The following is a 15194-nucleotide window of genomic DNA, read 5'->3' as shown; positions in this document are numbered from 1 at the left end:
TTTTTTGTATCTAGCAACTCAGAAGTTTTTTTCAAATGCCGAGAAATGATGTTATATTTCTCTTTTAAGACTGATTTCTGGTGCATATAAATTACATGAGCAGGATCAGTGTAATATACACCGATAGTGCAGTCTACCAGAGGATAGAATATTTATTCAGTTTTTTCTTATTGTTATTTATTATTTGAGCTTTTACAACAGCTATACATTTTACATGTTAACATGTAGGCTCTGTAAAGACGTTAACTACAGCCACATCTCTTTCCAGGGCCCTATTAATGATTTTTCAAAATTGTTCTCTTGTTGTTGAAGCTTATAAAATAAATTATGCTGTTTTCACACACAGTTGGAGAATTTGATGCTAGATAAGGATGGCCATATAAAAATTACGGATTTTGGACTTTGCAAAGAAGGGATCACAGATGCAGCTACCATGAAGACATTCTGTGGTACACCAGAGTATCTGGCACCAGAGGTATGCACAAGTTCATTTTACAGAAAAAATAACACCAGTGTTTCTCAAAACATTTAAATATTTTTGTCAAGTTGCAGTATTCACTATTTTAAGCAAGATTTCAATCAGAATAATTTAATCGCTTTTAACTCAATGATGTAGTATTTTAAGACCACAAACATGAAAATTAAATTTTGTACAGTTCATAAGCACATTTTTAATAAAGTAGATTAGGTTATTTTTTTCTTTGATATATTTTACTTTCTCACTCTATTCATTTTAGTTCATTTGTTAATTTAGGATAATTGAGTAACTTCTGTAAGCATATTTATGGTTTTATAGAATATCTTGGACTTTACCTAGAAGCAGAGATTGTAGTGAGTGTTGTTGGTATTTGGTTCTTACTACTGAAAACTGTTGTTGAAGAAACTGAAAAAATGACTTACTTACATTTTGAAGTTCATAAGAACGGATGAAGAGAAGGTTTCAAAGCCTTATTCAAGTATTTGTTGTGTGTCTTCTCTATGTTGGGGGTTTTTTGTTTAATATGCCAATATAGGAACAAGATAGAAAATGACTGTCCAGTGAAGGAAATTCTATTGGACAGAGACTATGTATGTATAAAACATGCTCACATACACATATGTGTGTGTGCATAAACATATATGTGTGTGCATAAACATATATACGTGCATATATATATATATAGCATATGTGTATGTGTATATCCTAGGTTCCATAGTGAAAAATGAAAAATAATAAAGGAAAAGATATGCTTTAATGTAGTAGCTTTTTTTCTTTTGTTTTTAATTGGATATTTTATTTATTTACATTTCAAGTATTGCCCCCTTTCCTGGTTTCTCCTCTGCAATCCCACTATCCCATCTACCTTACCCTGACTCTATAAGTGTGCTCACCCACCCACCCACCCACCCACTCCTACCTCACCGCCCTAGCATTCCCCTACACTGAGATATCAAGCCTTCACAGGACCAAGGGCTTCCCCTCCCATTGATGCCATAAGGCTCCTTCAGCTCCTTTAGTCCTTCCCCTGATTGCTCCATTGGGGTCCCTTTGATCAGTCAGATGGTTGGCTTCGAGCATCCTAATCAGTATTGGTCAGTATCTGGCAGAGCCTCTCAGGAGAGAGCTGTATCAGGCCCTGTCAGCATGCACTTCTTGGTATCAGCAATAGTGTCTGGGTTCGGTGACTGCATATGGGATGGATCTCCAGGTGGAACAGTCTCTGGATGGCCTTTCCTTCAGTTTCTGCTCCACTCTTTGTCCTGATATTTCCTTTAGATGGGAGCAATTCTGGGTTAAAATTTTGGAGATGGGTGGGTGGCCCCATCCATTAAGCAGGGGGTCATGCCTGTCCTCTGGATCTCCTCCATCTCCTCCCATACCTGATTCTGCCCCTCTTTTCCTCTCCCCTCCTGCCTTCCTCCCAAGTCCCTCCCACCCTCTATTTCCCTTGATTATTTTGTTCACCCTTATAAGTGGGACTGAAGTATTCACACTTTGGTCTTCTTTCTTCTTGAGCTTCATGTGGTCTGTGAGTTGCATTGTGGGTATTCCAAACTCTTTGCCTAATATCCACTTATCAGTGAGTGCATACCATGTATGTTCATTTGTGTCTGAGTCACCTCACTCAGGATATTTTCTGGATCCATCCATTTGCCCGTGAATTTCATGAGTCATTTTTTTAATAGCTGAGTAGTGTTCCATTGTGTAAATGTAACACATTTTCTGTATCCATTTCTCTGTTGAGGGACATCTTGGTTGTTTCTAGCTTCGGGCTATTATAAATGAGGCTGCTATGAGCAGAGTGGAGCCTGTGTCCTTGTTACATGTTGGAGCAACATTTGGATATATGCACAGGAGTGGTATAGCTGGATCCTCAGGTAGTACAATTTTCTGAGGAACCGCCAGACTGATTTCCACAGTGGATATATCAGCTTACAATCCCACCAGCAGTGGGGGAGTGTTCCTCTTTCTCCACATCCTCACCAGTATCTCAGCCTGAGTTTTTGATCTCAGCTATTCTGACTGGTCTGAGGTGGAATGTCAGAATTGTTTTGATTTGCATTTCCCTGATGACTAAGGACATTGAACATTTCTTTAGGTGCTTCTCAGCCATTCAATATTCCTCAGCTGAGAATTCTTTGTTTAGCTCTGTACCCCATATTTTAATTGGGTTATTTGACTCTCTGGAGTCTAACTTCCTGAGTTCTTAGTATATTTTGGATATTAGCCCTCTATTGTATGTAGGGCTGGTAAAGATCTTTTCCCAATCTGTGGGTTGCCATTTTCTCCTATTGACAGTGTCTTTGCCTTACAGAAGCTTTGCAGTTGTATGAGGTCTCATTTGTCAATTGTTGATCTTAGACCATGAGCCATTGGTATTCTGTTCAGGAAATTTTCCCCTGTGCCAATGTGTTCAAGGCTCTTTCCCACTTTCCCAGTTTTTCTTCTATTATATTCAGTGTATCTTTTTTTTTTTTTTTTTTTTTTGTGGAGGTCCTTGATCCATTTGGGCTTGAACTTTGTACAAGGAGCTAAGAATGAGTCAATTTGCACTTCTACATGCTGACTGCCAGTTGAACCAGCACCATTTGTTGAAATGCTTTCTTTTTTCTGTTGGATGGTTTTGGTTTCTTTGTCAAAGATCAAGTTACCATAATGTGTGGGTTCATTTCTGGGTCTTCAGTTCTATTCCATTGATCTACCTGCCTGTCTCTGTACCAATACCATGCTGTTTTTATCACTACTGCTCAGTAGTACAGCTTGAGGTCAGGGACAGTGATTCCTCCAGATGTTCTTTTATTGTTGAGAATGGTTTTCGCTATCCTGGATTTTTGTTATTCCAAATGAATTTGAGAAGAGTTGGAATTTTGATGGGGATTGCACTGAACCTGTAGATTGCTTTTGGTAAGTTGCCCATTTTTACTATGTTAATCCTGCTGATCCATGAACAGGGGATATCTTTCCATCTTCTGAGGTCTTTTTCTATTTCATTCTTCAGAGACTTGACGTTTTTGTCATACGGATCTTTCACTTGTTTGATTATATTCACTCCCAAATATTTTATATTATTTGTGACTGTTGTGAAGGGTGTCACTTCCTTAATTTCTTTCTCAGCCTGTTTATCCTTTGAGTAGAGGAAGGCTAGTGATTTTTTGAGTTAATTTTATATGCAGCCACTTTGATGTTTATCAGCTGTAGGAGTTCTTTGGTAGAATTTTTGGAGTTACTTAAGTACACTATCATATCATCTGCAAGTATTTATATTTTGACTTCATCCTCTCCAATTTGTATCCCTTTGACCTCCTTTTGTTTTCTAATTACTCTAACTAGAATGTCAAGTAGTATATTGAATAGATAAGGAGAGAGTGATCAACCTTGTCCAGTCTCTGTTTTTGTGGGATTGGTTCAAGTTTCTCTCCATTTAGTTTGATGTTGGCTACTGGTTTTCTATATACTGCTTTTACTGTGTTTAGGTATGGACCTTGAATCCTGATCTTTCCAAGACGTTTACCATGAAGGGGTGTTAAATGTTCTCAAATGCTTTATCTAATGAAGTGATCGTGGGGTATTTTCTTTGAGTTTGTTTATGTGGTTGATTACATTGATGGATTTCTGTATATTGAACCAGGACAGGATGAAGCCTACTTGTTCATGATGGATGATAGTTCTGATGTGTTCCTGGATTCGGTTTGCAAGAATTTTATTGAGTATTTTTGCATCGATACTCATAAGGGAAATTGGTCTGAAGTTCTCTTTCTTTTTTTGGGGGGTCTTTGTATGGATTAGGTATTAACATAATTGTGGCTTCATAGAGGAATTTGGGTAGTGTTCTTCTGTTTCTGTTTTGTTGAATAGTTTGAAGAGTATTGGTATTAGGTCTTCTTTGAAGATCTGATAGAATTCTTCACTAAACCCATCTGGTCCTGGGCTTTCTTTGGTTGAAAGACTTTAAATGACTGCTTCTATATCTTTAGAGTTATGGGATTGTTTAGGTGGTCTATATGATCCTGAGTTAACTTTGGTACCTAAAAATCTGCCCAGAAAATTGTCCATTTCCTCCAAATTTTCCAGTTTTGTTGCGTATAGGCTTTTATAGTAGGATTTTTTTAATTTCCTCAGATTCTGTTATTATTGTCTCCCTTTTCATTTCTGATTTTGTTAATTTGGGTACTCTCTCTATACCCTCTGGTTAGTCTGGCTAAGGGTTTATCTATCATTGTTGGTTTTCTGAATGAACCAGGTCCTGTTTTTGTTGATTGTTTGAATAGTTCTTTTTGTTTCCACTTGATTGATTTCAGCCCTGAGTTTGATTATCTTCTGCCATCTACTCCTCTTGGGTGTATTTTCCTCTTTATGTTCTAGAGCTTTCAGGTGTGCTGTTAAGCTGCTAGCGTATGTTCTCTCCAGTTTCTTTCTGAAGGCACTCAGTGCTGTGAGTTTTCCTCTTAGCACTGCTTTCACTGTGTCCCATATGTTGGGGTATCTTGTGCCTTCATTTTCACTAAATTCTAAAAAGTCTTTAATTTCTTTCTTTATTTTTTCCTTGACCAAGTTATCATTGTGTACAGAGTTGTTCAGCTTCCATGTGTATGTGAGCTTTCTGTCATTTTTGTTGTTAGTGAAGATCAGCCTTACTCCGTGGTGATCTGATAGGATGCATGGGATTATTTCTGTCATCTTGTATCTGTTGAAGCCTGTGACTGATTATATAGTCAATTTTGAAGAAGGTACCATGAGTTACTGAGAAGAAGGCATATTCTTTTGTTTTAGTATGAAATGTTCTATAGATATCTGTCAAATCCATTTGGTTCATAACTTCTGTTAGTTTCACTGTGTCTCTGTTTAATTTCTGTTTCCATGATCTGCCCATTAATGAGAGTGGAATATTGGAGACTCCCACTATTATTTTGTGAGCTTTGAGCTTTAGCAAACTTTCTCTTATGAATGTGGGTGTCCTTGCATTTGGAGCATAGATGTTCAGAATTGAGAGTTCATTGTGGTAGATTTTTCCTTTGATGAGTATGAAATGTCCTTTCTTATCTTTTTGGATAACTTTTGGTTGAAAATCGATTTTATTTGCTATTAGAATGGCTAATACTAGTTGTTTTTTGGACCATTTGCTTGGAAAAAATTTTTCCAGCCTTCACTCTGAGGTAGTTTCTGTCTTTGTGACTGAGGTGTATTTCCTTTGTGCAGCAAAATTCTGAGTCCTGTTTCCCTATCCAGTCTGTTAATCTATGTCTTTTTATTGGGGAATTGAATCTCTTGATATTAAGTGATATTAAGGAATAGTAATTGTTGTTTCCTGTTATTTTTGCTGTTAGAGGTGGAATTATGTTTGTGTGACTCTCTTCTTTTGGGTATTTATGGAAAGATACTGTGTAAATTTGGTTTTGTCATGGAATATCTTGAGCTCTCCTTCTATGGTAATTAAGAATTTTGCTGGATATAGTAGCCTGGGCTGGCATTTGTGTTCTCTTAGAGTCTGTATGACATCTGCCCAGGATCTTCTAGCTTTCATATTCTATGTTGAGAAGTCTGGTGTAATTCTGATAGGTCTGCCTTTGTATGTTACTAGGCCTTTTCCCCTTACTTCTTTTAATATTCTTACTTTGTTTTGTTCATTTGGTGTTCTATTATGTGACGGGAGGAATTTTTTTTCTGGTCCAATCTATTTGGAGTTCTGTAAGCTTCCTGTATGTTCATGGGCTTCTCTTTCTTTGGGTTATGGAAGTTTTCTTCTATAATTTTGTTGAAGATATTCACTGGCCCTTTAAGTCAGGAATCTTCACTATCTTGTATACCTATTATCCTTAGGTTTGGTTTTATTATTGTGTCCTGGATTTCCTGGATGTTTTAGGGTAGGAGATTTTTTCAATTTGCATTTTCTTTGACTGTTATGTCAATGTTTTCTATGGTATTTTCTTCCCCTGAGATCCTCTCTTCTATCTCTTGTATTCTGTTGGTGATGCTTGCATCTATGACTCCTGATCTCTTTCGTAAGTTTTCTATCTCCAGGGTTGTCTCTTTTTGTGATTTATCTTTTCTATTTACATTTTTAAATCCTGGATGGTTTTGTTCAATTCCTTCACCTGTTTGGTTGTGTTTTCCTGTAATTCGTTAAGGGATTTTTTTGTGTTTCCTATTCAGGGTTTCTACCTGTACGCCTGTGTTGTCCTGTATTTCTTTAAGAGAGTTATTTATGTCCTTCTTAAAGTCCTCTATCATCATCATGAGCTGTGATTTTAAGTCAGAATCTTGCTTTTCCAGTGTATTGGGCTTTCTGTGGTGGGAGAACTGGGTTCTGATGATGCCAGTTAGCCTTGGTTTCTGTTGCTTATGTTCTTATACTTTCCTCTAGCCATCTCGTTATCTCTGGTGTTAGCTAGTCTTGCTGTCTCTGACTGTGACCTGTCCCTCCTGTAAGTCTGTCCGTACTCCTGGGAGACCAGCTCTCTCTGGGAGGAATTGGAGTATGGAGAGCTGTGCACAGGGTCAACTTTGGAGCACAGATGGAAACTGGAAGGATCCTATCCCAGGGAAGTTTTTGATCCTTGTATCTTGAGGTCTTCAGATGGGTCCCTCAGAGTAGAAGTGGTAGTCTCACTTTAGCTGTCAGGAGTGCCAGCCCTCCTGGAAGACCAGCTCTTTTCTGGCAGGATTTGGGTATGGAGAGCTTGGCACAGGGACAGGTCTGGGCATAAATGGAAACCAGAAGGTTCATATAGTAGCTGTACTCAAATGTTCAGTGGTGAAACAGGATTTCCTGTAAACTTGGAGTTCTTTTAAATCAAGAAGTCACATGGGGCCACACAGGTGAATTCTTTTTGTTCTGTTCATAACTGTGACTTTAGCTAAAAGGTTCATCAACAAGGTGTTTAGAGACTAAAATTATCTCCAAGTGTCTTCATTGTCTGTGTGTTCTGCAGGTTGGTGTCCAGTGCCATGTCCTTCAGGTTATTGACAGGAGCACTTACAGCCTCCCTTTGGCATAGGCCTCTTCGCAATGGCCCAGGTTCTTTGGCCTAGCAAATGTCCTAGGAACAAATGAGAAGCAACCTGTGCTTTCTCTCATCCTTCTCTGGTTTTCAATATATTAGCTGTTGAAAGTTCCATTCTAAGACATGCTTTATTTTTTATCATTTGAATACAGTTCACATGTCATAAAATTTTATCTCCAGTTTGCTTTTTCAAATGTCTAAAGTTGTACAACTATTCCTTGTAATTCCAAAATGTTTTAATAATGGCAATTGTGACTTCACCTTTATTAGCTTCTCATTCTTTCTCTGTAGGCTAATGTAAATCTTTTTCTTTAAAGCTTTTTTTGAACATTTCATGTAAATAAAGTTATGTGGTAAGGAGCTTTGCAGGTCGGGCTCTTTTCCTTAGCAGATTTTAACTGTTGCCCACAGTGTGCCCATGGTTTGGCTGTTATGAAAAGTGCTGCTGAGATCATTCATATGTCATCTCATTTCCTGACCTTTTTTCATAAGCTTCATATAACTTTGGTCATATACTTACTCCTTGAAGCAGTTGTAAACCTTCCCAGGTTAAACCAGCACTAGCATAGAGTATTCCTCCCACTGTGAGGAAGTGTGTGAGACTGGAGTCACTGCACATGGATTAGGGAAACAGTCTTCCACAGAGAGATGATTGCGGAAAGGCACAGTTGCTCAGATCAGAGTGCTACGACAGAGGAAACCAATGCAGAGAAAGTTTTGCATACAAGGCAGCTAGAGGGACTGGAGCCAGCCTTGCCTAATGGGCACCCTCAGAACGCATCAAGGCTCTGCGGCCGATGTTATTGCGAGCCTCCTTGGTTGAGCAGGATTTCTGGTAGTGAGCATCACCTTGTCCCTGTGGTATTTGGAATAGTGATGTGAAGCCTAGTGAAACTCATCTTCATCTTTTTTTTTTTTTTTTTTTTATTAACGAGTATTTCTTATATACATTTCGAGTGTTATTCCCTTTCCTGGTTTCCGGGCAAACATCCCCCGCCCCCCTCCCCTTCTTTATGGGTGTTCCCCTCCCCATCCTCCCCCCATTGCCGCCCTCCCCCCAACAATCCCGTTCACTGGGGGTTCAGTCTTAGCAGGACCCAGGGCTTCCCCTTCCACTGGTGCTCATCTTCATCTTAATAACCATATACAGCCAGAAGGTGATGGGGGTAAACAGTAGTACAGTATGCTAGCTCTCTCTCTCTAAAATCTAAAAATTATTCTTTGAGACTTTCATCTATGTAAATAATGTTTTGATCATTTACTCCTCTGTACTTCCTAGGAGTATTAAGATTCTAATTAGGAATACTAGCTCATAAAACCTACCTTTTCATCTGTAATCATGTGAATGATGGCCCAACAGGAAACGGTAATCAGAAGGAATTAGAAACTAAATTATGTATGTATTATCATGTTGCCTTACAATATTGTTTTTTTTTAAAACTAATAGTTAAATTAACATTTCAAAAGGCTTAGTAATTATAAATAAGTGCTAATATTTAAAGTATATTTCCAAGTATTGTTGTCTTGCCAAACATGTAATTTTCTCTGTTGTAGATGCTAGAGTTTAAAATTCTCTGTTTTTGTGACAGAGTTAAGTAAAATTTTAGAAATGAGGTTTTTATTTATTCAAGTATAAGATCATATTTTCTGGACAAGTTTGTTTTTGTGAATGTCATGGTAAACAAATTCTTTGTTTCTCTGGCATTCAGTTGCCCTTGCTATACATTTGCAATGAATGAAGGCATTCCAGATTTAGAATACCCAAATTAGTTTTGTCACAATTAGGAGAAATTATTCTGAACAAGATAAAAACACATTTCAGAAGCAGATGATCTTCTAAGAAACAAAGATACTATTTTCTGTGTAGACATTGTCAACTGAATGACAAACTAAGCCCCGAATACAAAGAGTTCTGTCATTTTTAAGAGTTTACAGTATTCAAGAGATTATCCATTTTGTAAAAAAAAATTAAGCATTCATTTTACTGTTTAAAAGTGTATTGCATTTAATGATTTTGTGTGTGTGTGTGTGTGTGTATATATATATATATATATATATATATATATATATATATATATAGTTGAGTATGCGCATTGTGTGTGCATGTGCACAAAATGCCACGTGTGTGTGGCAGTCAGTGCACAGCCTCGTTGGAATGCAGAGGTTTGAATTCTATGGGTAAGGGAGTCCCTGTGAATTGCAAGCCAGAGGTTATGATAGAGTGGGATTTACATGGTCAACTAGAGAGAGATTATCTCATGCTGACACTAGCCTTTTTCTTTGCTGTCAGATGATGTTTACCACTTTTTTGAGCCTTTCATTTCTGCCCTGTACTATTATCAATGTTGATCTTTTCTTGGTAGGAGATGAGACACCTGTCAGACCTAGGGTGCACACTTGACTTCTGTTCCTGGGCAGGACTCACGCCAGGTTTTTGTGCTTCTGCCCTTTGAGCACTATCTGAACGGATTGTGGAGTTGTGACAACCTCCATTTCCACCAGCATGCGCTTTACCTCTCATTTACTCTGTTTGCAGTGGTTTGCTATTTAAAAGAAGATGGTATATATTTGAAGATTGTTCAGAAAGGATAGGAGATATCATCTAAAGCCAGTTTATTAAATGTGTCAGAATTATACCATATTTTTAAATGCTTATATTTACATGGACTCCCCTTATTTTGTGGTAAATACCACCAGAAAATGTAAGTCTTCTCAGTAAAATAACATTAATTGAAAAAAAAATGAACATCTAAATACGTTTTATCTCTTTACTTGCTTGATGAATAATGAAGAAGTGTATTACCTTTAGGTTAAGTTTCGATGGGCCTGTGAAGTAGACATTTCATGTGCAGTGTCTCTGAAAATGCATTGATATGCACAGCTTTAAATGAGTTCGTTTTTCTTGTTTTAATCCAAGGAAATAAAACCAACCCGTTAAAAAATTATGGGCCGTAAGATGTCTTAAACGGATTCTATTTTTGTAGTCTGTGCTGTGTTTTAACACCTTTAACTTATAAAAGAATTCAGAAATTACATATAAACTATTTTAAATCTGATTATTTAGTTTGGATCCTATTAAATCCAGATGATTTTATGCAGTGCTAATTATTTGGAGTCTCAGCTTTGCTTTTGAGTTAGCAGTACCTGCTCAACTTTCCAACTGTAAACCAGTTTGAAAATCAAATGTAGCTTACATGCAAGACCCAACAAAATTAAAAGTGTTAAGTGCGTTTTGGCAGTTCACTTTTATTGTGCCCAGTCCTCAAATGCACCAGCACATAATCATCTGAACGTTAGTTATCTTTCACATGCTTATGTGATCACACAAAAAGTACATGCTAAAAAGAAGCAGATGGTGACAGATGGGCAAGGTTGAGGAAGGTGGTTTGGGGAACCCATAGAAATACACTTTTGTAATAGCATAAAAATAAAACTATTTGATAATCAACTTAGAAAAAACATTGAGATTATAAAATGAGTTGGGTTTTAAAGAATATATAATATCAGCTGTGGTTATTGTTGAAAATGGAAGTATGCATGCTTATTTTATCTAACTGCAAAGAATGGCTCCCCATCACTGAAAGTGCTTCTTGGTTTCAGAGCCAATTTCTAAAGCATTTATTTATTAGAACTCTGTATATTTTTCTTTTTAGATCTATGTTTAATATCTGCTATAAATTATTAAAATATCTGAAATGCATTTGAATATTGGTGACTTTTGGTAAAGAAATCTTTTATTATGATAAAACAATACAAATGAAAATTAACTACATAAAAATTTAAAATCAGAAATATACACTAATGTCATAAGAAGTATGTAGAATCATGGAATAGATGAGTGTGAGGTAATGTAGGAGAAGGGAACAGATAGAAATAAACCTGATAAAATTTCGATCGATGAGGATTAAATGGGTGAGTAACATAGTCAACTCAGTATTGTCTTTTGAGCTCTTAGTGAAAATGAATGGCCAGTTACATGTGCACCTATAGCCTGCTGGCAGAAACAGTAATGTCCATTGTCACCTTCAGAGTGGCCCTTGATAAAGTCTGCTGTATTCCTCAAATCATGAGATTAGTCTTAGACTCCTAAGCTTTGTGAGAGGTCTGACTTAACTAACATTGTTTTGAACGCTAACATTTTATTTAATTATGAATAATTCTTCCAACACCTGTCCCTTCCTCTTTCTGGCAGTCTGAAAAGATGTCAGCCCCAATATTAAAGGGAAGTTAAATAAATTTAAGTCTCATCAGGGCACAGTAATTAGTTCTTGTTGTTGTGTGCTTCCTAGTTAGAATTCGTATCTCAGAACCTCTATCAGATGAGTTGCCTTGTTACTGATTTATTTCCTTCCTGTGGACCTATTATGGGTAACATTAACAGTTATTACAATTCGTCCAATAATTGGATATTGTTGAAAAGTGAAGTAAAGTAGAATAAATGCCCTCCAACCTTTTCAACTAGTGCCATTTACTAGTTTAGAACTTACAAATTTTTATCCTAGCTACATTTCACCTAAGCCTCTTTTCAATGTGATGAATCAGACTATTTGGTATGATTTTAGTTAAAGCACAAACCTTAATTCTAAGTTCTCTGGATGCTGAGATACGAAAACAGGAGCCTTAAGTGGGAACACTAATGATGCCTATTTTTACTTGAGTCACATGGCCCAGTTTTTTAGCATTTATTAATTTCTGTCGTTTTGTGATAAAAAGGCAGTCTAGAGAACTAAAGGCAGATGCATGCATGTATGATTTAATCACTGACATTATGTACACTTAGCTTTTGTCTTAAGGGACTTTCCTGTTTTTACTGGTTTGCTTTTGAAATTGTGATGTCAGCTGCCTTCAGTTAATTTTACGTGTAAGTAGGTAATAGAAAACACAAAAAAACCTGGAGCTAATTGCATATGATATCTACAGATGGTGTATCTTAAGAATTAGAGCAATGGGCAATAATTATAATGCTGTATAAAATAGCAATAAGAAAATATTCACAAACCCTGGGTCTCATAGTTCTTAGGATTATATACTCCGCTTAAAAGTATAAATTTCTTAAAATCTGAATAATTAAACCTGCCGTTTTTATCAAATACCATTGATGTGAAATACATATAAACAACCTTTATAAGCAATGAAGTATAGATACATGTCTCTATATATCATACATATCAGGTACCTGAAAAGTGAGGCTACCAGAAAAAAAAATTGAAAAAGTGGTAAATTGGTTGGTTCATCTAAGTTCACAGTTTACTTTCACAACATAGGTGTGTAGACAGTTTGTTTAGATGTTTGATTTTTCTCCCATCTGTTCTGTCAGGATTATTGATTGAGCAGCAAGCCACTCCAGGGCATGCATTGCCTCCTTATAATCGCTAGCCTTGGGTGCATTGTTTGGCCTGAGTAGCAAACTGATAAAGGTGTCCTTTCACTCTGCTCGTAAGTCCTTCTTGGTAAATGAAGTGTTTTTCTAAATTCCTATTACATGAATATTGAAACATTTAATTGATGATGTCATTCTGAAATAGATAGTTACTTAATGTCATCTTTCAAAATTAATAATTGTTTAAGAGCATATTTGTAGATTAAAAATTGAGTTTTTTGTTATCGTTTGCCTGTTAACTTACCAGACTTTTAAAAATAAATACAAGTATTTTTATCATATGTTACCAAATGTTAATTTATTTGCTTGAATATTAGGTTTTTTTTGGTGTGTGTGTGTGTGTGTGTGTGTGTGTGTTTAAATATCTGAGAGTAAAGCAGTTTCTGGATTCTGGTGATTCTGGTGGAGAGATTGAAGATCAGCCTCCTTCCTGGAGTTTGTGCTATTTGACTTCTATTTTATGTGGTCTCTCCTCACTTAATGGGGTACATTTACTTTCAGTCAGTCTTCTTTTGTCCCTTGCCTTTGTGGGAATTGTGTTGAGTGGATAGGCTATCTAAGACTAAAAGGTTAGGATTGAAGTTGGCACTAGATGTCTGCATTCCTGCTTGCGTCTTTAATTTTGGGTAAAAGTCTGTGTTGCTTTAAGGTAACAGACATTTAGGTCATTTTCAAGATCAGTATTTTACCGATTTCTTCTCTCAGAGTATGTTGCAATCTGCAGTTAGAGCCTAATAGGATGACAGATGAGTTGAAGGAGGGTGACATGGACGTCCCTAGTACTAAACCGTTAGACTACTGTCTCTGATACTCTTCAGCTTCCCAGTCACCATGAAACTGATGGGCTGGTTTGCTATGGAAAGTCATCATTAGAAGAAAGCAGAGAGATTTTTCTAACATTAAGTTAAAAAGCACAAATTTTACATTACTAGAATTTTAGAAAAAGGAATACTTTGAGTAAGAAAAAATAATTGTCCAAAAATAATTCAAAACACTTCTATTTGGAATAATTAACTTGATTTGAAAATTTGAGACTATTTCACAGAATTGCGTTTTAAAAGTATTCTATTTAAGGGAGAAATTGTCTGAATAGTGGAATGTGTTTCACAGTGCGTGTCTATGTGTATGATATAAGTCATTTTCATTTCTAGTTCTTAGACTATTTACCTTGTAACTTACATAAGCATCTTTTCTTGTAGTTGACAGCAAAGCCGATTAAGACTTGACTGTGCTTTGAGGGTGTGCTCTCAGCAGGACTGAAGTCTACACGTTAGTACCACAGTGCAGTACGTCAGTATTGCTGACCACAAAGAAATGCCACACACAGTTCCAGTTACATCCGCATGTTTCCGTATGTCAGTGAAGGTCCACATGTCAGAGGCAAAACTACCTATATTGAGACTCAGTGTTTATTTTACAAAGCTAAGTGAAATTATTTTGTTTTATCAAATAGGTTTTCTTAAAATGCAGTTTTGATTTTTAGATGCCTTTTTCTCTTCAAATGAAATTCTTCATGTTATGCACCCCCACCCTTCTGGCTGGAAACCAGGCGTTTAACAGAAATAAAGGATGGGCCAGCTTTGCCAGCTGGGGATGAGAACCCGGCTGCTGAGATGTGGGTTCAGACGGCAGTTAATCCAGCCTTTATGCTTTTTATGGTTTTATGAAAAAAGAGGTTAAAAACCACATTTGGCTCCTTTTCAGGTATGCCACTGTTCTGTTGGTGTTGAAGGAGTGCCGTTAAAGATTAGTTAGATTTTTGTTTTGTTTTATTATTGGGTAAAATCCTGTATCGTTAGATAAATGTCCAGAAAACAGTACACCTCACTGGTGAGCTATTCAGCAGTCACTGTTGCTTTGAAAGGTGCAGACTGCGTTTTCTTTAAGAAATGAGAGGATTCCTTATGCTTCCTGACCCTGTTCCTTAGGGGGGTTCTTGTTGTTGTTGTTGTTGTTGTTGTTGTTGTTGTTGTTGTTCCCATATTACTTACTCAGACACAAAAAAATTGTGAATGTTTTATCTATTAAAAACTGATGTTTCTCTTTCGGAAAGTATTTTCTTTACTCACAGTAATTGGATTTGTGATTTTAAGTTACAGATATTAAGTTCTTAAACCTAATAAAACAAAGGTATGATTTGAGGTTTTGAAATTCTGTCCCTAATCTTTAAATATTCATGTCATATTATTTATAGGTAACTTTAATGTGACCATCAGAAATACCTAAAAATCAGTAAAGCATATAATTTTAATCGATAAAATTTATGTGCTAGGACAGGGTTCCTCGAAGCTTGAAAGGGTCAAATAAACTGAGGTTTAACATTGATTCTAAT

General features: G+C 36.6%; 1 protein-coding gene across 5 annotated transcripts in view; it reads left to right on the top strand.

Moving 5' to 3' along the window:
- Nucleotides 1-15194, top strand: part of Akt3 (AKT serine/threonine kinase 3) — a 281481-nt gene that overhangs the window by 235799 nt on the left and 30488 nt on the right. For all 5 annotated transcript variants that reach the window (XM_032915105.1, XM_032915106.1, XM_032915102.1 and 2 more), the window contains one exon: nt 347-475. In XM_032915105.1, the coding sequence (XP_032770996.1) occupies nt 347-475 (129 nt within the window). The remainder of the gene's footprint in view (nt 1-346; nt 476-15194) is intronic.

Source organism: Rattus rattus, chromosome 10, assembly GCF_011064425.1.
Source record: "Rattus rattus isolate New Zealand chromosome 10, Rrattus_CSIRO_v1, whole genome shotgun sequence".
In the NCBI taxonomy this organism is placed as follows: domain Eukaryota; kingdom Metazoa; phylum Chordata; class Mammalia; order Rodentia; family Muridae; genus Rattus; species Rattus rattus.
The sequence above is the reverse complement of the archived record's forward strand: the minus strand, read 5'-3'. Positions and strand labels throughout refer to the sequence as shown.